The following is a 23,153-nucleotide window of genomic DNA, read 5'->3' as shown; positions in this document are numbered from 1 at the left end:
TTATCTATTAGTTATGAATGGAATTCTCGCAACAGAAAGAAATAGATACAAGATTGCACGTCTGACAAATGCAATTTCAAACCCTAGGTTTTCACGAACCCTAGAAAACTGCTCGATCATCGTCGAAATTGGACAGATCTTCGTCGAAATCCGTCCGTCTAATGCAACGACAGGATGCGGCTCCCTCTGCCCCGATAGTAATGACGGCGGCAGCGGCAGCGGCGAGCCCTTCCGACGAGGAGCCTACCTCAATCTTCGATCTCTACAAGATCGATCTCGTCCCTTCGGAGCTGTTCTTGAAGTTCCGGAAGGAGATCGAGGGATTCCGTGCCGGAGTCAATCTGGAGGTATCTTTCGGTGGTGAACGTCTCTGGTTTTTCTCGATTTATATGAATTTTTTGGTTTTTGATTGCTTGATTTCCTGAATTATCGTTTCTGTTGCGGAAGTATAGTTTATACGCTCGATTCTACGTTTCTATTGCTTTTGAATCGATTGCCATAGATAAATGGTGTGTTATTGCGGGGAAGGATGGTCCGAGGCTGCGTTTGGATAGCCGTGATGGAAACGGAATCCATTAGTAAGGGCCTTTGCTCACCTTTGGGTGCTGGGAAGCGGTTGGAAATGATTTTCCATGGGAATCTGTTTTACGTTTTTCAGCTGTTTGTGATTCGGGGAGTGAATTGTTTGGGATTTGATTCGGCTCCAACAGTCACATTATTGAATTCTCAGTATCCACACCCAGGATCCTAACTACTCTTTTCTAGTATCAAACGCAGTTTCTGAATTCCTGAGAATAGCTTTTCTAGTACCCAAACACGATGGATGGAATTTATTCCAAAAGAATCTGTTTCCTGGAAACAGATTCGCACCACCTTTTAAGATTCAAGGGAGCTAAATGACCCTTGGATTGAATTGCAATAATTCAACTCAGCAAGGAGTAAATGTGGTGTAACCATGGCTAGATTGATTTGATCTCATATGTGGGCCCCACATGAGTACATGTGTGGGACCCATTGTCTCATACATAATAGCTTAGAATTAGTGTTTTTTTCCCTTTAAGCCTTATAATGACCAAGATACCCCTGCTTAAGTAAAATGAGCAACAATATATTAGTATTTTTAATAGTATTAGGGTTTTCTTTCTTTTCTAGCAATTAAGTAAAACTTGTTAGCAATGAGTTCCATTATGCTGTTTTGAGAAGAAAAGTTAATTTTCCCTCCTGAGAAAATAATCATCCTCTTGCATGTGTTGCATTGAAGGGCATGTGTTTACATTTGTGCCGTAACAGGCAACGGTAGCAACCATTACACATTACAGGGCCGTAACGGCTGTAACACTATGGGGATACAAGTTTTTCGGGTTTTTTTTTTTTCCCAAAATAAAAAGAAAGAGACCGTAACGGCTGTTACAACCCATATCATAAAGGTAACGATGGTGGCTGTTACAGCCACCATTACTGTTTTGGAATACCTTGGTTTCCATTGATCTTAGTTTGTTGTTAGATCTTTACCATCTACTTGTTCCCAGTTCTTCCAGTTGCATTAAAATGACCATAAAGTACTAGCCCATCCCATTCATAATGAGGAACTAGCACTCAAATTGAACTTACTGTAGTTGCAAGTCTAGCTTAAATGGTTTCACCCGCACTTCGGTTATTTTCCCTTAATGAATTGAATGAATTATAATTCAGTTCAAGGAAGCATCCAAACACACCAAAATTCGCTTGAGTTTTAAAGTATCACCCAAAACTGGTAAGTATCACCCAATATATACCAGTTTTGTCCATGAACAATGCAGCCGTATTGGCCCGAAACAGCCAGTACAAGGTGATACGGAGCCGTATGGGTGATGAACATTACAATGCCCCAATATACTGATTTTAAACCTTCATACTTTGGACTTGAACCTGCATGCAGGAGTTGCACTTCGCTTAACAAATTTTGGTTTCAACTTTCAATTGATGAAAATCTGATCCATCGTGCTTGAGTTTCCATTTCTTGGTCATTGAATGGGCCTTTCTGATAGGCCCTGCAGTGGACAGGCAACTGTACAAGTATCGTAATGTTTGGACAACTCTATCCATCCAATTAATAGTCTTCAAACAGATTGTTATAAACAAATACAGGCAACAACAGTCCACTTTGGACGGAGATAATCAGGCTGCTAGCTTCGTCAATTCATTGTGGTTTTCTATAGCTTCACAGTGGTGGTAGTTCACACCAGATTGATGGTGATCATCTGACCATGAAGCCTCACAGGCTGACAATTTAGATAAACCAATCAATGGACCATCAAATGCAGTGAAAGAAAAATATCTTTACATGGATATATATGAAACATGAATTTGTGACAAGTTTTAAATAGATCATGTGAAGGTTGTCATGACAGTTAATGACATAGGGAATTTAGATTTCCTAGTAAAGATCCTTTATGTAGATTTGTAAACGAGAAGTAGAAGAAAGAAGACAAGAGAGAAGAGAGTCATGTAAAAAGAAAAAAGAAAAAGGAAAAGAGGATTGTAGGGCTAGACATCCCCTCTCTTATTTATATTAATAGTAACAAAGTGAAAAAGACAGGAACAACCTTAAGTAACGTAAGCAAAAATTCTCCTTAAATGCTAACTAAGAGTCCTAATCCAATTTAACTATAGAATAGACAATAGAAGGTGCTAGGTGGGCTGTACAGCTGTACAGCCAACATCCATATCCGTTAGGTTGGCCGAACAGCTGCACGGCCCATATTTCTCAACCGTCAACACTTCCATTTATTCTTTGTGATTTTCTGGCTACTATTCAACTTGACAGTCACTCGAAGCCCAAAGCAAAGTTATATAATCTATTTGTATAAACTTAGGGGGTGCATATGGGCTGCATGCATCAGGTTTTGGGCCTTGGACAATATGGGTCGGGGTCAAGCCTATGTAGAGGCCTTGTGGTAAGGAACAGGCTTGTTTTGACTGGTAAAGCAGGTCAGGCCTGGGCTTAGCTTTTGAAATAGAACTGATTATTAAATGGGCCTGGCCCTGCCAGACTTTTTGGCATAATGAAAAATCAGATTGGTTTTAGGTTGACCCTGACTAGGCCCAAACCCTACATATTGCCACCCATATAGAAGCTTGTGTTTCACCACCATCAGATTCATCATCATCTTAACTTTCTCCCAACAACTTGGGGTTGGCTTTTGGATGGTAGATTGGCAAAAGTTGCATCAACATTCCTATCTTACCTGGGCTCTCAGAACTGGCCATGGGAAATGCACGCCCAAATTGGAACTCATGTTTGCCTGGTTTAAATAGATTCCATCTTTCAGCCTCTTTTTGAGTTGGTTCTGAACATTTCTTATGGCAAGTAGGAAGTTTGGTGTCCGTGGATGCCAAGTATATTTAATCTGTGTTTGGATGCTTAATTGAGTTGAATTGCTTTGGTTCTCTTAAATTTGATGGGACTGAGCAAAGTTGCACTAATGACTAATCCCACTTGTTCATAATGAGAGATGTATACTCCAATTGCTTCTGTTCCAAGTTGAACTAGAAATTATAGTAATCAGAACACGCTTCTAGTTCCCCCACTATGCACCTGCGGGGCAAGCCCCAGTTTGGTCATTTCTTCTTAATTGAATTTATTGCAATTTAAATCAATTGAGCATCCAAACTTCATCCTTAATCTGCATCTTTTAATTTTCATGAGTACTGCAATCCATGCGTATGCTTTCTGTTTTGCAATTTCCACTTCTTCCGAAAAGATCCTGACAAAGTAAATATGTACACACTAATTAGGGGTGGCAATGGGCTGGGATTGGGCCGGTCCAGGCTAGGCTTGGGCCCAACCTAAAACTTAAGATCCAAGGCCTGATCTTGAAAAAATGTTTGGGCCCAGGCCCCGGCCTGACCCAACACGAAATCCGATAAAATCCCTATTTCCTCTTGAATTTTCTATTCTATCTGTTTATCCAGTGGGTCACACATGCACAAAAAATAAATATTTTAGAGGGATGAAACCAACAGGCCACATTCAAAATAGATGGTTGCCTAATTAAGGATTTTAAATGGCATGTTTGTTGGTATAACACGTGTATAAAAAGTCAGGTTGGATCGGGTTGGCTAAAATGACTTGAACCAAAGCCCGGCCCAAAAGTTGATCCGGCCATTCATGTAAGGCCCATGCCCAGCCCAAAGCTGGATCGGGCAGGCTACTCGGCCCATTGCCACCCTTAACACTGATAGCAGAAGCATCCCTTTGATTGATGATCCTCTGAGCTCATTATTCTTGTTCAGTTCTATAATTTCCAGGGCAATGATTACCGGGCAAAGCTGGTTTTAAAGCCTCTAACTCCCGATCGCAGATGGAAGTTCATATACGAGCCTCTACATGGAGATATACGACTTCTCTCGAATAAGATTTCCTTAACCAAATATCTTAATCTTCAGGTTTGATGCTCTTACCCTGATCCGCCTTTCGGTCAATCTACATTGCGCTGTACAATGAAAAGTACCTCTTTAACGACCATTATTTCTTAAGATGGGATATGTCTATGAATAAAACAGTAGTATTCGTGTACCCGTAAATGCATATGGGCTTCATTTCACAAGATCTCCAATATACCTGTCAAAGTATCTCTTTTTCATAGATATGCTAACTGAATCCATCATTCCTCTGTGGATGCCATTGCTTTGTTTCTGTCATTGTTTAAAACTCCATACTTGCCTGAGTTACTTGATTTTTCTCAATTCCACCACCAGTAATGTATAAACTCACCTTGTCTTTAGGGGGACCTGACTAAAACTCAGCCGAGTTTTTCATGGTCTTGGACATTATAAAGCTTAAAGGGAAAACCCTAGATTTCCCTAATCTTCTACAACCTTAGCCTTCAAAACCCTATTTTCCAAATTTCTACAAACCCTAACTATAGACCTATACTTTTAAACCCTAATTGATTCAATTGAATTCGTATTGCATGTGGACAATCCCTGTGCTATATGGAAGTTCCAACTTCCATGGGTCTAGTGATTAGTACTTATAAATCATTGCTGTGGGCTTGTGATATCTTATTTCTCATAGTTATGACCACTGCATTTTATGTAATTTGTGATTAGTTGGCATGTTTATATCTTGATTTGCTTATTACATCAGTTATTTGGTTTCTATTACATCTCGTGCTAGTTTAGCCATTTGGTCCTACATCAGTACTGGAACTTAGATTGATGCTGGCTCGTGTGAGCCAGATGTGATTTGTCCGAGTCAACTCTGACTTGCTCGAGTCCAATCCTCCTTCACCCCATATATATCTGAAGTTTTAGAAATGATAACAGGTTTTGTAATTTTCCTCTTAAATGCCGTATGATCTCTGAATGATATAGTAACCATTTGTGACCAGTATAAGGGTTTGTTCTTATGACAGTGCAGGTTGGGATAGGCCACAGTTTCCCTTGCAATGCAATTGGGTGGACTTGGAAACTTTCAACATGCCTGGGTGGCGATGGCGTTTCACAGATCCGAAACAAGTCATCAATCGGCTTGTTCCCAGGATTCGACCTGCGGATTGGTTGGAGGGCTGACTACATCCTGCCTGCGATCAATGGGTGAGTGTCAGTCTTCCACTTTCATTTCAGTTTCTAAGCTGTGGAGGTACTCCCAATGAAAATGTGGTACATTCATTGTCATTATCATCATCAAAGCCTTCCAAACCATCACACACAGGATGATCTGGACCATCTGATTTTGATGACTGCCAATGGGATGGTTTGGATCATCCAATCAGTTTTGTGCTGTGGTCCACCCCAAATGCATACCATGATGGCATTCATGCATGCAACATACACCGGTGCCTAATCACCATGGTAGCAATGCCAAATTGGAGTTGAGGCCATCGAAGTGCCCCTCTCTCTTATCAAAGGTCAGATTTGTGTAGAAGTTGCTAACAAATCGACGAGTGGCGCCATTGCAGAAGAAAGAAATCATTACAAATGATCAAACCCAAGAACATCCGCATTTCCAGTTTTTATGACCCATGGCCAAACAGTCCATATGATAGGCCCCACGGTGGGTGGGGGATCTCTCAGATCGGAAGATCCTGATCATCTGTTTCTTCTTTTGTAGAAGTCTAGTTGCAATTGAAGATGTTGGGATTTTATCATCCAAAATTATTTTTTTTATCCATGGGTAAGAGGCACAATGGGTCGAGTTCAGCCCAACTGGTCTACTAAGATTCTGGCCCAAACCCAACCTGCAACCCATCATCTGCTGACCTGCCAACCACTCAAAATTCATCAAGCCCAAGCCATTGATACTCGATATAGGCGGGTTCAGTTCGGATATGCTTCAACATGAGCCCAACCCATTAACTTAAACGGGCCATATTTCATACCCCGAGCCACAGCCACTACCCATTTAGTTTGGCCTGAACCAACATCGGAAGTCAGTCATGCTGGTTCATTGCGTGCTTGACCTGACCCATTGCCAGCCCTCTCCAGGGGCCATCTGCGGCGGGCCTGTACCCACCTTAGGGGACTAAGCGGTCTTTAGTCATGCATCAAATGCCTGAATTTCATATTTTTCAGCCATGTTCATTGGCAAAAGTGGAAGCTGATTCTGCACTTGCGATTACTGATGATTAGTTGCTTGTCTGTGACAGGGCCCTGGGCACTGGTGAGCCAGTTGTCAGCATGAACTATGGGCGCTTGCAAGCATCCTTAGATCGAGTGGAGGCCATCGTCACAACATGATTGTACATCTGTCTCAGGCTGAATTCCTTGTTTCTACAGTTTCCAGTTTAAGGAATGGTAATTTATAGGGCACCCCAGCCGAACACTCATGCCAATGCAGTCTATGTGTCTGAGATTGTAGACACATTTGTACGGCAACTTTCATTTATCAGGCGGCCAAACATACAAAGAAATGGGTGGTTGGGAAAATGGTAGCCAACAGTCTTGCCTTCAAGGTGCATGTGTTGCTCAATAAATGGGCTGGCCTGATTGTGCAGATAGGGCATGCACGACCATTTGATGAATGTCCTGGCGGACCTCATGCGCAGGCCGTGTTGGGTACGTGGTGGCGTCGGCGTTTGCGGCATGAAGATGGCAATATCTCTATTTGCTCCACCACGTCTTCATGTAAATGAATTGCATGTGCGAGCAAAATCAACTATTATTGAAATTTATTCACGTGACGCAAGTGCTACATGGACTGGAATCCTCAACAATGCACGTTCCAGTGTAAAACAGCCAAGTCTATGAGCCCCACCATGTTGTATGTGTAAAATCCACACTATCTATAGAGTTCTCCACAAGGCCAATAATCAGCTAGATCGGTGATTCATGAGCCATGCCACATGTAATGATGGCACCATGGTGTGCATCTTTCATCAAACTGGTTAATCAGGTGTGACTCACTGAGAGGAATTGATGATACTCAAGTGGGCCACACCATGGAAACCTAGGAGTTTTGGAAGCAATTTTACATTGTTCCCATTGGCTTTTGGGATCATATGGGTTTCTAATCAGGCTTATGTTTTGTACTTGTTCGCACCTGGACGGAGTTTGATTTGATATATACAACACGATGGTACATGAATTTATATACAATCAAAAGCCCATTGCCCATCCATTGTGCCAACTCATTGTTAAGATGTGATCCCAATTCGTAGGCAGATTCAAAGCTCAAGTGGGCCACATCACAAGAAATAGCAAGGATTGGAATCCTGCCTTAGTAGCCAAACAGAAGTTCTGGATCATGCAAGTTGCACAAACACTGCCTGTGGACCCACTATTTCTGTTACACGAGCTCCCCTTAACAGGAGCAGTGGGAAATTTGCGTCCAGTGCAAAACGCAAAAATTTACACGTGCTGATCATATACATGATCTGGACAGAGGACATCCATGGGCCCACCTAGCTGTGGCACTCCTATGCCAATCAGAACCAACGTTTGGGGTTATCCTATAATTAACCACCAATAGAGCTTTTGAGTAGGCAGCTTCTTTACCATCAGCCTCGCCAGCCTGCTGTTTACCCTCGAGAGAGAGAAGCTGTGGGGCCAACGTTGATGTCCGTGCTAAGGCATATCCAAAACTCAAGTGAGCCATGCCACGTAAAACAGTTTGGGACTGAACGCACGCAGGCGAAAGGCACATTACCTTTTCTTTGTTTTTTTTCATTGTTAGCTTGTTAGTACACTGACTGTCAGTTCACACTTTACTGTTAGCCACCCCCTCTAGGGAATCGATACCAAGACCTCAGTGTTGAAACGAGGCATCTTTCACTCAGTCTGCCACTTGAGCTATGGATCTAGGTGTGAAAGGCACATTCCTTGGATGGCCCCACGAAGGTTTCAGCTGTGGTGGCCCTTTTTGAGTTTTGGAACTGTCTCAGTTTGGGCTCACAACTCGTCCTCCTAACCTATGCTAAAGAAACTGATGAACGAAGCAGACCTCAAACAGATACACCCCACATATGCGAGCGTTACAGCCAAGTAACGTCAGAACGTGAGACTCCCTCCCCAAGTTCACCTCATACCAAAGATGGAGCAGGAACAAAGGGGACTCGGATTGCCTACGGACACTTTAATTAGCCAGTAGCTCTGTGGGCCACCATGACGTATTGGTTTTATCCACACCGTCCATGCATTTTTCTAGATCATTTTAGGGTATGAGCCCAAAAAGATCCAAATCTCTTGGTGGACCAAACCATAGAACAGTGGTGTGATTGAACGCCAACCATTAAAAACCACTTGGGGGCCACGAGTTTTGGATGAAGCTGATACATTTGTGTTTTCCCTTCGTCCATGTCTGTGGACTAATCAACGGGTTGGATGGCAAAAAGCCATTACAGTGGGCCCTTGGAAGTTTTCAATGGTCCACGTGAGATTTGCGATCCAGTCCATTGAAGTGAAACTCCACATTTGGACTGAGCATCCTAAAATCAGGCGATTCCAAACCTTCCGGTGGGCCACTCCACTAGATCTAAAAAGAGGAGTTTGGGCACTATAATCAGCAGTGCGCCTCACCTGAGTTTTGGATCGTCTGAAATTTTGGGCTCCATGAGCATCACCCACACACAGCGAATGAACCTCATTCAAATGTTGCCTAGTATCATACGCATCTAAGATGGTTTCAGCCACAAGGCTAGCATAACGAACAATTCATAGAGGGATTCCCTACACCGATGGCTACCAGTAACTATTGGAAAAGACAAGCAGCAATAAGGGTGGGGGGCCATATCATCCAACATCCCCAACCATATCATCCTTCAGTGGCTACAACCCCAACCATATCATCCAGCATCCTTCAGTGGCTACATCCCCAACCATATCGTCCTTCTAATTCAATTGCCAAAACCAGAACCGGAAAAAAGACCACTACCCAACTACACTCTTTAGATCTGACGATCAAAGCGCTTCTCTCACAATCAATGCGACACATGGCAAACATACACGGGTTGAGTGAGTTGTCCAGTCCAGGTGGGCCCCACGGACTCTCGTACACACATAATTACCTGCGGCTGCGAGTACAAGGCGCTCCCCAGAAAAGGAGGATAGTCACGGGCTTCGCACCGGACAACCAACGGATGCCAGTCCATCAAAGCAAGGTGGGCCACACCTGCTAATACCCACCAGACAGGAGGAGCACCACTCTCCACTCAGAGAATCCTGACCCACCACAGCCTCCACGTAGGATGCGAATGAGACAAAAGGGCCGACACTACAATAATTCAGTGCTGTACAAAATGACATACATAACGCACGAGACGACCATTCCCTGTTCACCCTCCACCCACGGCGCATTCTAGAATCGAACGCTTAAGTACAGACTCTTTGAATTATTAGTAAAAGGAATCTCCTCTCTCAAACCTTCCTTTTACTAATAAAATCATAGATAGCCGTTGATTTCAATTTTAATCAGACGGTGTTCTGAGATATTACCTCTCCGAATTTCAGAAAGAGGTTGGCATCTGAGGTGCTGCTCAGGGTGGCGGACGTTAGCACACTGGGGTTCTTGATGTTGGCATACTCGTCCATGTAGCTCGGGACCGACGGAGGTGGCAGGGCCGGCTTCTGAGGCATGCTGGCCAGCACAAGGGACCCGAGAACTCGTGTCACCTCATGCATTGTAGGCCTGTCGGTGGGCTGCTTCTTGGTGCAAAGTAGAGCTAGCTGGAATACCTTCTTCACAGCGCCAAGATCCTTGCAAGTGGCTGAGATGTCTGGATCGACGGTCTCCATGACTGTGTTTGTGGCCGTCTTCGAAAGGATCTGTTGGTCAGGAACAGGGCCATCAAAGTAAGTGTTTTATTCCAGTGTTGCATATGTAGGGTACCATCCAAACTGTTGCATCTGCCAGGCCATACCTCGATGGGATAGCATAAAAAATTCAGTGGTCTAATGATTCCACATACTAAATTGGTAAATCTAGCTGACGGAATGCCAACGATTGTGTGGACATTTCCAACTGTCCAGTTGCAGTTTTTCGCTGCTATCCAACTGGAATCCTGAGGTATGGCCCATTTGCAGGTATTAACAGATGAACAATGGATAAAAATGGTGCCGGGAAGCTAATTTAGACATAGGGGAAAATAAAAATCACGCCCAAACACCCGCATGGTATATAGGCAAACGACAAGCATAGTGGGTATGCTCCCCACATACGCGAGTTCGATTCCCGTCCCCGGGATTAACCGATGCACATGGTTTGCAATGCAGGTAATTGCGTGCATCCATCTGCAGGAAATAGTCTCACCTCAAACTGGGGCAGAGACACCCTGTCGTAATAAAAAAAATAAAAATAAAAATCATGCCCAAACATGATTGTGCCTAATTCCGTGCCAAACTGTCAATCAGCGAATGCCAAACATCAACCAAATCCTGTCCTTTCAATCAGGAACATGCCTCAAACGATAGAGGGTGATATTAACCACCCCGTCTTGGATTATTTTGTGATCAGAGGCCTAGAACTGTTTGGAACATCCAATTAGCATTAATTCTAGGCCCCAGCAGTTTGACGATCCAGATCAATGGGCATACGCCCCAATGCTGGATAGGGAAAGTTTAAGCACCAAATTCTGTATGGTCCAGCTTACCAGCTGATGAAGGTTGGACTCGTTGTCCACAGCTTTCTTCCCAGTCAGTAACTCGAGCAGGACAATCCCAAAGCTGTAAACATCGGATTTCTCATTGAGGCGGGACGTGCGAGCATACTCAGGGTCTATGTAGCCGATGGTCCCCATGATGTACGTGGAGGTGTGGGTCTTTGATACAGACAAGCTCTTTGCGATTCCAAAGTCTGTGAGGTGGGGCTCGAAATCCTTGTCCAAGAGTATGTTAGATGATTTCACGTCCCTGTGGATTATGCGTGGGCTGCAGTCGTGGTGGAGATAGGAGAGTCCTTGCGCTGCACCTAATGCGATACTCAGGCGGGTGTCCCAGTCAAGCTTCTTCTTCTTTGATGGACCTGAAAAAAGGGGCAGGGATAGAGGTTTCTTAGCGATGTAACGGTGATCGGAGGTCAGCTCCCCCAACACTATTGATGGTCAGTCCGATAAAGGAAACCGTACTTAACAACCTCACACACCATGAATGGCTGATATTACACCTCACTGTATCTAATGACCTCACATGGTTGTTTGAATGTACATTTAATGCATGCAATGATGCATGCACATGAACCATCATGGATTACATATGCAGATAACCTATTCAATGTAGTGGCGCCCAAACCAACATGCATGCAACATACATTCTGTTCACTGAAACATAGAGCACTACACCTACATTAAGATGGAAGAGAAGTACTTTTGACTCTGGCAGATTGATGGATGGTACACAGACAAATTACATAGGAATTGCTTACTTGGCATACAAATAATTCAAACTAAACCATCCATGAACAAAAAATTAACTCTTATTGGGTTATCAAAATTTTACACCGCTGGACATTTATTCGATGGATACGATTGGAAAAATATCCAATGGTCTTATTTCAAAAAACAAGTGTCCATGAATCAGTGGTTGGGATAGTTCAAACAACCTGATTTTTATACTATTATTTAACAATAGTGGGATCGACAATTTAGCCAGTTTAATTAGGGTTACTATATGCTGCATGTACCATTTCTAAGTGTGTGCTTATCAAGCATCATACACAGCTGGAGTATCAAATAACTCCCCTAGATGAAAACTCAAAGCAAGGAAAATGCACATGTATAAGAGTACTAATCACCAGTGTCTAACGTACCTATCCCAACCATCCAAATAGTTGTATATGTAACAACTCTGATCAAAATTGGACTGATAAGCAAGCCAAGACTTCTTCAATCATGGATCTGACTGTGGACCCCACTGCTAGGCTCGATTATGTATGAGGGTGCATTTGGTTGCCGCCAAATATCATGAAATTTCTTGATATTTTGCACCGAGTTAGACTGATTAATCACGAAATAACATGATTTTTGGTGCAGCGAAACACACCTTAAACGATAAACGATTCTGCATACATGCCGATGAATGTACTGATGTAGAAGATCAGTACATTCATCTGAATGTACTGTTCAGGAAACGAGACATACCATGTAGAAGATCCCAGAGGCTGCCATTCTCCATGTAATCGTAGAACAGAAGATTCCCGGCAGGAGACAGGGAGTATCCTTGGAGGCTAACCAGATTCCGATGCTTGATGCTCCCAACTGTCTCCAGCTCTGTTTCAAACTCCTTCAGGCTTTGCGGATAGTGTAAATAAAGCCTCTTGATGGCAACCGGCCGGCAGTTCTTCAGCACACACTTGTAGACCGTGCTCGATGCACCATACCCGATTATGTACTTCTCGCTCAGGTTCTCGGTCATCCTCATGATGTCTTCATACACATGGAGTGCCATGTTCATGTGGAGAATCACCAGTTTTGGAGGGATATGAACTGTGCAACAAACAAGCCCCATGCCATAAGACCAAAAGACCAAAAAAAATAAAAAAAAAAATCAATGCACAGACGGAATACTAAGTAAACTAAGAGAATACACTTTCTGTAAGAGTGATATGATATGACATGTCATTCGTCCGTAGAGGCAGGCAAGTGCCATTTCCCTTCTGAGGGGGCCTACTGCAAAAGTTATCTGCGGAATAAGGATTCTCAACCCTGCTCTTACCATGCATGCCATTGTGGCACAGGTGAGACATGGGTCATAAAGCTACCTATGGGAGAAGGATTCTCAACCCCACACGCTCACCACACATCCCATTGCAGTATATGTGGAGATACAGGTCATTTGCCAGGTGGGCCTACTTTGTATTTGCAACATCCACATAACCCTAGCCTTCATACACAACATGAGTGCATCGAAATAATATTACTTCTAGACACACATTCTATAGCCGGACTAATCATTTTTGAAAAGGGCAAAAAAATAAAAAAAAACCCAATCAAGTAGCTAACCAAAAAAATTGAAGATAAAACATCACCATCGGTTCTTTTCTGACAATGCAGATAAAATACCAGACATGCTAACATAACAATCCATAATTGGAACTCTTACCTCTATGAAAACTACAAACAGTCATTCCATGGTTTATTGTACTGGATTAGACTCATGTATGTAGAAGTATAAGATAAGAAAGTAACCTGGTTTGTCAGGGGATCCTTCTAGGAAGGGATTCGGATTGTGCGGTCGGCACGCTGCAACTAGGATCAGGAGGAGAATCACAAGAGCGCCTAAAGCAATTGCCAGGATGGCTACTTTAGAGATTGAGGCTGCATATGCAATGGAAAAAGAACCAAGGTAGCAATTTTAGTCATTCTTGCACTGAACATGTTCATCTAGGGGCTTAATTACCCAGTTCTCAAAAAATGAATACCGGATTTTTTTTTTCTTTTTTGTTAAAATGATGAAAAGAGCCTATGTATTTCCAAGAGAATAGATTATTTTTTTTTTAAGGCTTCTAATACCATCTGTCAAACTTTTCATATATAGAATAATCGCCAATTTCCAAAGAATATAGGTTAGATTTGATTTAGGCAATGAATCAAAAACCGTAGTCATCATCCCTTACCTCTTTCCGGCGGATGGGATGCCTGACAAGGACTGAGCCAATAGCCGCAAAGACCAGGATTTCCCAAGAAGCTGGATCGGAAGTGGTTTAATCATGAAATAAGAATTAGAGAATTTTAACAAAAAGAAAAAATGGATTCTGTTTAACTCGGAAAAGAATGATTTTAAAATTAAAAGAATCTAAGGCAGTCATCAATATCCACACAGAACTAAGCATAGCAGATTTAAGCCCTGTTCCATGTTCCGCCATGCTTCTACTATGGCTAGTAAAAGGTATAAAAGTTTGCTTTCCTTACCTATCCTGAGAAAATCTCGAGAAATTGTTGCCAGTAGGAATATCACCAGCTAGGTTGTTGTATGAAACATTTCTGGTCATATGCAGTAAGATTGTGTAAACACAGCATTTTACTAGTTTATAATTTGAAGAAAATCTAGGATATGACCCAATATTCCTGCTTTTGAAGTGAACTTACAACAATGTAAGACTGAAGCAGTTGATTAGCACGAAAATGTCCCCTGACAGATTGTTATGTTCCACTCTCCTGCAGAAGTTGTACCCAAGTATCAGAGAATAAAAAACTACACAAAACAGCTATCAGGCAAAAGTATTCAAAGAACGAGAAATATGTCTATATGATAAATAAATCCAATGAAATCCATAAATAGATGAATGTTTTGATTTTCTACCACTACCAGATGTATACATTGGATGTAAATTTGGAGAACTCACAGTGAGAACAAACTTTGCAGCTGCCCAAGTTCCTGAGGAATTGGACCTGAGAGGCGATTGTTTGAGAGGTCCCTACAATGCACAATCACAAAAGAACCATTGTTAGCAGCATTGGAGAGAGATCATAGATCAATATTTATTAGCACCATCAGCATCAAATTCCGGCGAGAGATTTTTCTTACAGGTCCATAATGCTTCTTAGGTTTCCGAATTCGGCAGGGATGGGTCCAACTAGATGATTGTTGCTCAAATTTCTGAATGAAAACAAGAATGTCAATGAGAGGAAGGAAGCAAAGAAGACAAGTGACTAATAACTGAACTCACAGTTTCAGAAGATGTTCCAAGTCACCAACAGAAGCAGGAATAGAACCAGTAATATTGTTGTTTGAAATGTCCCTGAAGAAAACATCCTCAACATTCAGGCGTGACATTCAATGGCAACATACAGGATAAATTGGAATTCTGTGGAAGTTGGAACTCACAGAGTATCCAGATTACCGATTCGGGACAGCTCAATAGGGATGGGACCCTTAAGGTTGTTTGATGATAGATTCCTGTCAGAGGCAATTGAAAACACCATGAGATCTTTCAATGCAATTAGAACTAGCAAAAATTCAATACTCAGCAGCACAATCGCTGAATCAAGATATGCAATGAAGCTGTTTTTTGCTACATTGAAAACGCAGGCATGCACGCCAACACACACGTTGTTTGCTACATTGAAAAGAAAAGCAAATATAATGAAAAAACTAAATTCGAATGAGACAGGATTGGACTCACAAGTTTGTCATGCTCTCAAGTTTTTGGAATGCACGTGGAATGGTTCCATTCAGCCTATTCCCATACACATTGCTGCAACCAAATCCATGTTTAAATGATGATTTGAAGTACCTGACTTGACCATAAAACCGAGCAACTGGACAAATTCACTGCTTACAGGTTATTAAGATTCACGCATGAGCTTAAATTTCCGGGGATTGGCCCTTCAAGATTGTTGTTAGCAACATTCCTGCAAAAGAGTTGCTTCACTTAGTTACTTGGATAACAGACTTTAACTGTCCCTGAGAGCAGGTAACCAAGACAAATAAAATTGAGCCAGGGTAAAACAACTATAGGAAGCTCTAAACAAGTCATACAGGTCAAACAAGTCTGTAAGCCTCCCAAGTTCAGGTGGAATATGGCCAGACAACTGATTATCATTCAGCTCCCTGCACATGCACCGATTCACCACCATCAACGTAACTCTTTTTCCCAACTTCCGGAAAGGTAAATAACAAAATAATGTTTCCTTACAGATAGTGAAGATTTGTCATATTGCCCAGCTCAGGGGGAATGGATCCTGTCAGCTTATTACTGTGCAAATACCTATAGATTTCAAGACAGGCTCCATCAGTGTCTGATGTATCTTTTACTACTGTGAGACCCTACAACTCATATGAGAAAATTAGAGGTGTTGTATAACTCTTGAGAGATAAAATAACAGGAGCAACATTCTCTCTGTTAATAAATAATAGGGCTCAATACTAATTTAGAAAAACATACACTTACAGTTTCTCAGTGTAAGTCAAATTGCCTAGAATAGGAGGAATGGGTCCACTTAGAAGGTTGCAACTCAGATCTCTGCCGCAAGACCACAGAAAATGACGTTAAATCTTGATCTAAGAAGAACAACAAAAGGACTTTGGAACACGAGAGAATGGGGCATTTAAATTTTTGAGGAATGCAGGTGGCATGCTATGCTACTCTTTGATTCACGAACTTCTAGGTTCCAAGAATAGTAAATTTACAGTGCTTACAGCACGGCAAGTGCCTGCATCAGACCGATCACAGGTGGAATTGGCCCAGACAGCTGGTTTCCTTGCAGAGATCTAATAATGAAAAAACAACGGCTGTTAATAAAAGGATGTTATATACAAAAAGAACCTTGCGACTGAGGAAATGCAGGCAAAGGAGTCCCAAAGACTACAAAAGCAAGTCCTCTAGATGCAACTCCTATTCTTTGAGTAGAAAAGTGAAGAAAGTTACTGGCATCATACAATGTTGCAACTTGCAGAAACCCAATATTGAAAGGAATCTCTCCTGTGAGCTGATTGTATGACAAGTCCCTAGCAATCGGAGAAAAATTCAAACTTAAATCATGCCCACTCTATGCACTTCAAAAGATTAACCATTTAGAGGAAGATGGTGTACATACAAAACCTGGAAGCTGGTACAATTTCCGATATTCTTTGGAATGCTCCCTGTCAAACTGTTGTTTCTCACATCACTGAAATAGTGGTTAGTGGGAATCAGATGGGGAAAACATGCCATAAAGAAAAATTCATTGAAATTACCGCAATTATTGCAATTTCAGAGATGAGGCTGAGAAGTGAGAACTTACAAATACCATAACCCAGTCAACTGGCACATATCAGCAGAGAGAGTCCCTGCCAGATTGTTGCCTCGCAATCCCCTAAATTACAACACTCGTTAAGGAATTAACATAATTTATAATTAAGAAATCTTGTAGAGATTCATATATCAACAGGAAAAGGCAAAAGACAAACAAAGATGAATTATCCAATGATTATCAAATTTCAATGACAAAAGGTGGTTCGCACATACAAGTTATAAATAAAAAATTTAAAAGAAAAGGAAGCACAGAAACGATTAGCGTGAGTTTGAGGTCCTGACAACTCACAGATACTGCAAAACTTCATTCCAGTAAATAAGCCTCGGTATGTCCCCACTCAGTTTATTTTGGGCCAGATCCCTGAAGATGGAGTCAGCATTCTTGAAATTCATGCATCTTTATTCAGAAATTGGAGAGAGAAGGGGCGGAAAACAACTTACAGTATTTTCAAGTTTGGTATCTGAGATAGAGTTGAAGGAATAGGTCCCATCAGCTGGTTGTTTTTTAATGTCCTGAAAAATCCGCAAATGCAATTATTCTCACTGGCAACACATTTGGCAAGGTGCAACTTAAGCAAGAGGCATTCTAGTCTAAAGGAGCTTACAGGGATTCCAACTGTTTCAACTTTGAAATTGAAAATGGTATATCCCCGTAGATGTCATTGAAAGACAAATCCCTGAGCACCTCACCCACAAACCCACCCATAAAATGTTAGCAAACCAATTGCTAGCAATGAAAATTATCTATACCATATATAAAATAAAATTAAAAAAATAAAAATAAAAAATAAAGCCACATCAAAAAATTGTAGTGTGATGAACTAAAATGGTCAAACACCGTAGCGTAGGGCTGTGGATGCATATTTTGCAAGCATAAATTCCTAAATTGAAAAAGGCTTACAGGCTTTTTAGCGAAGAACAGTCTCCAATCTCATCTGGGATCTGTCCTGAGAGATGGTTTCCCCTTAGATCTCTGCCCAAAAACACCCCGTCAGGATTAGTGATATCAAAAGCCATTGAGTACAAATTTAAAACAACACAACAGATTGCATAGGTTACAATAAAATCATCAGTCTGCTGACACTGGAGAAAAGGGTGACTGCATAAATGTAAGAAACAAAATAAAGATATAGATGACACGTACATGGAGAGTAGGCCTTTTAGATCTCCAATTGCAGGAGAGACTTCTCCATTAAGGCTTAAACCGGAAAGATTACTGCATGGAGCAAACAGAACTTCAACATCATGTCATGTCCAATCATATAAAACATGATTACAATGCATTATCAAAACTGGTATTCTTGGCAAGCTCAGCCATCACTATTGCAAGGAACCACTGAAAATGATAGAACCGGTGAAAATAGCTTACAGTGCAACAACATCGAAAGTCACATTGTCACATGTGACCCCCCTCCATGAACAATAGTCTGATGATGCAGCATCAATCCAGTCATATAACACATTATCAACATCACGAAAGGACTTCTTGATCTCCAAAAGTGTTGCTCCTAGAATGAGGACCAACAATAAATGTCTCAAAAAATACTGTCAATGAGATAGTTTAAGAACTCTAAAATCAACTCAGACAATGAAGGCCCGCATAAACTCCTAATCCGGTCATGTACTCCAAAGTTCTCAAGTTTACAGAGCTCACAGTACATTTGATTGGTGAATGATATTACAAATCACCCCGCACATGTTAGCACGGTCCATGTGTGAGATCCTGGCCATTCATCAGGAGCGCCCATGGTGACTTGCTCATGGCCCACAGCCGGGAAGGAGCGAACATCAGGAGGCTGCCACATATGCATGGAGATAGTGGATAATTAGGGGAAAAAAGTCAATGGTATGCATCCCCACCGCAAACCCAACCTGATGACTTTCCCAGATCTCACACATCCCGCAATGGCATCTGTAGCTTGTGTGCCACGCAGGGTGAGAATAGCATTGTTTAGTTTCATTTCAGACTCTGGATAGAGTGTTTTAGAGTGCATGAAGATTCTTTACCAGTTTTGGATGATAGTCAACCTAAAACAGAGGTCAATGAAGATAACCCTCCCAAAGCCCTAAAAGAATACATTCAATCCGCTGGCGAAGAGATGGGAGCCAAACATTTCAAACTACCTTTTTAATTCATGGACCAACCTTTCTACTTTCAGTAATACACTGACCCAAACTTACTGTTACATTGCTAGTAGTAGAAAATAAATGAGCTCATATGAAAAGCACCGGCATAAATATGAATTTCCAAAGACTCAAATTGAAACATCTCAGTCCAAGGAAAGAATTTTTCAAATGTGTGCATGATCAAATCACACAAACCAGAGGCAAAAAATAATTTTCATAATTGCAAACTGATATTTAACATGAAAAGATGCAAACAATTGCAGGATAAATGAAAAATGAATTAAAATTCATTTATGCAATCTGATGAAATAGGTAATCTGCAAGAGGAACAGGCATTTCACTATGCAATCTGATATCTCAAAAAAAGAAGAAGAAGAAGAAGAAGAAGAAAGAGAGAGAGAGAGAGAGAGAGCAAAACAAATGAAGAACACTATCAGGGCGCCATTTCCCGCTAAAAATCAAGAACACTTTCAAATAAAAAATAGTTGTTCGCGAAAACTAAAAATAATAATAAAAAAAGATTACAACAAAAGGGAGCTTCTAAGATAAGCATACCATCATCCGAATCCGCTCGATGGAAGCTCAACGCTCCGATCAAAACCAGCAGAATGGTCAGTCGATGCAATCCGGCCGTTAGATCTTCTCTCCCGCAAAATGCCATCACCGCTGCAGAAACAGCGCTCGTGCTAGGGCAAAAACCGATCCAGACAAGATTCCCGCCACCATCAAGAAAAGATTTCCATGAAAAGGAGCTTCATCTACAAAGAATCTCCTCTAGAGCAGAAGCCGCTCCAAAACCAGATTCGAAGCCACTATGGCGAGATTTTGAATAAAGATATCTTCCAAATATGTGGAAAGATCCGCAAAACATCGGCCTTTTACTGGCACGAAACCGAAATTTCCATAGAAAAACCTTTAAACGCGAGGCCTGGAACACGAAATCAAGCTCGAAAAGCCTCGAACGTCCATAAAAACCAGCTTGCTTGAAAGAGAGGGAGATGAAATTTTCTGAATCCTCGCCCTCGCACTGAAACGAGCTTCGAAACGATAATCCGCTTAATGCCTATCGAAAATCCTTCGAATCAAACTTGCAGACCTCCTACCGCCATAAAACCGAGCTTGCAAGAGAGAGGAAACGGTCTGAAACCTTCTCTTCCCACTGCCGTTTACGTCAACGAGCTTTCTGAAGAAAATATCCCAAAGGCAAGAGAGTGAAAACGGGATTCTCCGCAGAAAATCCTTCAGATCACACACACACACAACAAAAAAAAATAAAAACAAACTAGCGTACGAAATCAAGCTCTGGAACCTCCAACAAAAAAGAGACTAGCTCGATCGAGAGAGAGAGAGAGAGACAGCTCCGAAAATCTCATTTCCAGTCGCACTCAAAACGATTTTTTTGGAGAAAATCAGCAAAATGCAAGTATTCGACACGACATTTCTACAAAAACGACGAAATCAAAGTCAAAAAACCTCAAGCCGCCATCAAATCAAGCTCAGAGAGAGGGAGGGACGGAGAGGGCTTCTAGAACGAGCTTTTCAAAGAAAATCTGCAAAAGAAATAAAAAAACAAAAAAACTTCAGATTTAAAATCCTACACGACGAAATCAAGCTCCAGAGCCTCTGTCCGCCATGAAAACGAGCTTACATTGAGAAGGAGAAAGAAAGCGACTCAGCACCTAAAAAACCTCCTCCCACCTACATACAAAGGAAACGAAGGCGTCGAGACGAGCAAAAACCAGCAGCAGACGAGAGAGAGAATGGGTGAGAGAGAGAGAGAGAGAGAGAGAGAGATGTTTTTCGCTTTGAAGAGAGATCACGACGGCCTTTCGTACGTTCCATCACATCCAACTGGCGCTCTCTCTTAATACAGGCCCAGCTCTCTCTCTCTCTCTCTCCCCTTTTTTCCCTCTCGGGAGATTGAAAACTCAGGAAAAACGGAGAGAGAGTGAGATAAAGAGCTGTATCGTTGCAGGTGGTACTGCAGCAGCAGTGCAACAGAGGAGAGAGAGAGAGCTGGCAGTGAGGTTTTTATCTTTACCTTGGAAATAATTCTCTCTTGAGCCTGGTCTTGTAGTCTGCGGGACTACCTAAGTCAATCCGTACTTTGATAGTTGCGCCACTTGCATGAATGATCGGAACCGTTAAATTTGTGGGTCCTGCTATTATTATATTATGAGTAGAATCTAGATTTCACGAAAGAATTTTAGATAGGTGATCAATGGACAGATAAATCAGCTGATTGGTGGACGGATTTCATTGAGTGTCATGTTTGGAAGAGAGCGGATTGCCTGTGACTGAGGCACAGAGATATCTCTATGCCTGGGGCCGTGTGGGTCCACAGAGATGTCCGTGATAAATCCACTCCGTCCATCTGTTTTGAAAGACCACAACAGGAGAGGATTCTAAAAATCAAGAAGATCAAAAACTCGAGTGGGCCATATCATACGAAACAGTGGGATTGAACCCGTGGCTGTGACAGACGTTTGAATAGGATGAAATTTGTTACTACAGTTTATCTGAGTGGTAATAATTACATGAACGGCTCGGATGACATATAAACATCGTGGTCAGCTCCAGGAAGGTTTCCTTATTCCCACTGTTTTGTTGGTATGGCCCACGTTAGCTTTTGATTTGCCTGATTTATAAAATCCTACCCTGTTGTGGCCTTTCAAAACAGATGTACGGTGTGGATTCGTCACGGACAGCACCGTGGACCCCACGCAGCCCCGGGCACAGACGTCGCAGGCAATCCGCTCCCGTTTCTGAATGTAATGATCGATTTTTAAAGAAGGAAAACCGTCCATGGTCTGTCCATAGCAGGCTCCGTACGTCTAACGTGGGCCCGGAGGAGATCACACATCTCTCTCTCTCCATTCTTCTAGCGTGATTGGTGGACGGATTTCATTGAGGGCCATGTTTCGGAGGGTAGGGATTGATTTTCTAAAGAAAGGAAGACCGTCCACGGTCTGTCCACAGCGGGCCCCTCGCGTCTAAGGTGCGTCTCTCTCGCTCCCTGCGCTGCGGGAACGGATTGGCTACTCCCTTTGCCACCAGCCCCGTGGCTAGTGGTCGGTGCTCTGTGGGCCCCACCATGATGTATATGTTTCATCCATTCCGTTCATACATTTTTAAAGATCATTTTAGAGTGCAATCCCAAAATTGAGGGGATATAAATCTCAGGTGGACCACACCACATGAAAACAATAGTGATTGGATATCAACCATTAAAATCCTCCTAAGGCCCACTGTACTGTTTATTTGACATCTAATCTGTTGATTAGGTCATACAGGCGCAGATGAATGGAAAAAACATAAATCAGCTTGATCCAAAACTTCTATGGCCCCCAAAATGTTTTTAATGGTCGACACTCATTCAACACTGTTTCCTATAATGTGGTCCATTTGACATTGGGATATATTTAACTTTTGTATCAACATTGTAAAATGATCTATAAAAATAGATGGACGGCATGGATGAAACAAATACATTATGGTGGGGCCCCACAGAGCACCGACCATCAGCCATTGGCTGGTGTCATGGGGAGTAGCCGATCCGTTTCCCTGCGCTGCAGTCACTCTGTTACGAAGAAAGAGAAACTAGCGGCATACGTGTACATCAATCCAGGCCGTTGGAATGATGGCCCTTGTTGCCCCTGCATTGTATCCCCTCAACCACGTACATGGTATGATTCATTTCTATCCGTCCAATTGGTTCGACTGGAAGAGGATGGCGGCTGATTATAGGCTTCGTTTGGCATCTTAAATTTGAAATATTTGGATTTAGAATCCTCCGGTTGTATTTGACGTCTGAATTCAGAATAACACGTGATCCAATAGTAACCATGGATAATATATTTAAGGGATTTGAATATAA

The 23,153-nt window shown here is 42.1% G+C and overlaps 2 protein-coding genes and 1 long non-coding RNA gene across 4 annotated transcripts; 2 read left to right on the top strand and 1 right to left on the bottom strand.

Annotated features, from left to right (window-relative positions):
- Positions 1-31: 31 nt before the first annotated feature.
- On the top strand, positions 32-6,937 carry LOC131227296 (uncharacterized). Its single transcript, XM_058223066.1, has 4 exons — positions 32-347; positions 4,276-4,428; positions 5,405-5,580; positions 6,633-6,937. The coding sequence occupies exons 1-4, from the start codon at positions 162-164 to the stop codon at positions 6,721-6,723; spliced, it is 606 nt and encodes a 201-aa protein (XP_058079049.1). The 5' UTR covers positions 32-161; the 3' UTR covers positions 6,724-6,937.
- A 2,738-nt stretch (positions 6,938-9,675) lies between these two features.
- LOC131228237 (LRR receptor-like serine/threonine-protein kinase ERECTA) lies at positions 9,676-21,159 on the bottom strand. Of its 2 annotated transcripts, XM_058224131.1 has the most exons (29): positions 20,925-21,159; positions 20,750-20,826; positions 19,832-20,459; positions 18,519-18,657; positions 18,294-18,365; positions 18,051-18,122; positions 17,755-17,826; positions 17,591-17,662; positions 17,439-17,510; positions 17,139-17,210; positions 16,953-17,024; positions 16,795-16,863; positions 16,555-16,626; positions 16,307-16,378; positions 16,052-16,123; positions 15,895-15,966; positions 15,696-15,767; positions 15,539-15,610; positions 15,241-15,312; positions 15,083-15,154; positions 14,941-15,012; positions 14,759-14,830; positions 14,502-14,570; positions 14,325-14,396; positions 14,030-14,100; positions 13,602-13,730; positions 12,555-12,899; positions 11,070-11,440; positions 9,676-10,245 (listed from the first exon to the last, which is right to left on the bottom strand). In XM_058224131.1, the coding sequence occupies exons 3-29, from the start codon at positions 19,935-19,937 to the stop codon at positions 9,892-9,894; spliced, it is 2,949 nt and encodes a 982-aa protein (XP_058080114.1). In that variant the 5' UTR covers positions 19,938-20,459; positions 20,750-20,826; positions 20,925-21,159; the 3' UTR covers positions 9,676-9,891. The 2 variants fall into 2 exon arrangements, with proteins under 2 accessions (XP_058080114.1, XP_058080115.1); XM_058224132.1 differs by lacking the exon at positions 20,750-20,826.
- LOC131228238 (uncharacterized) lies at positions 10,140-11,555 on the top strand. Its single transcript, XR_009162761.1, has 2 exons — positions 10,140-10,272; positions 10,693-11,555. It is a non-coding gene; the product is annotated as an uncharacterized LOC131228238 (long non-coding RNA).
- Positions 21,160-23,153: the final 1,994 nt, after the last annotated feature.

The sequence above is a fragment of the Magnolia sinica genome, chromosome 15, assembly GCF_029962835.1.
Source record: "Magnolia sinica isolate HGM2019 chromosome 15, MsV1, whole genome shotgun sequence".
NCBI classification, from domain to species: domain Eukaryota; kingdom Viridiplantae; phylum Streptophyta; class Magnoliopsida; order Magnoliales; family Magnoliaceae; genus Magnolia; species Magnolia sinica.
Note: the sequence above shows the minus strand (reverse complement) of the source record. Positions and strands in the feature narration are given on the sequence as shown.

What these genes read in the sequence shown, in the direction of transcription:
- LOC131227296 (XM_058223066.1), top strand. Translation starts at nt 162, where the DNA reads ATGCAACGACAGGATGCGGCTCCCTCTGCCCCGATAGTAATGACGGCG. An exon ending in GTGCCGGAGTCAATCTGGAG is followed by an intron (nt 348 to 4,275) that starts GTATCTTTCGGT and finishes ATTCTTGTTCAG; the next exon opens with TTCTATAATTTCCAGGGCAA. An exon ending in CCAAATATCTTAATCTTCAG is followed by an intron (nt 4,429 to 5,404) that starts GTTTGATGCTCT and finishes ATGACAGTGCAG; the next exon opens with GTTGGGATAGGCCACAGTTT.
- LOC131228237 (XM_058224131.1), bottom strand. Translation starts at nt 19,937, where the DNA reads ATGGCATTTTGCGGGAGAGAAGATCTAACGGCCGGATTGCATCGACTG. An exon ending in TCGAGCGGATTCGGATGATG is followed by an intron (nt 18,658 to 19,831) that starts GTATGCTTATCT and finishes TCCTCATTCTAG; the next exon opens with GAGCAACACTTTTGGAGATC. An exon ending in ATCGGTAATCTGGATACTCT is followed by an intron (nt 15,155 to 15,240) that starts GTGAGTTCCAAC and finishes TGTTTTCTTCAG; the next exon opens with GGACATTTCAAACAACAATA.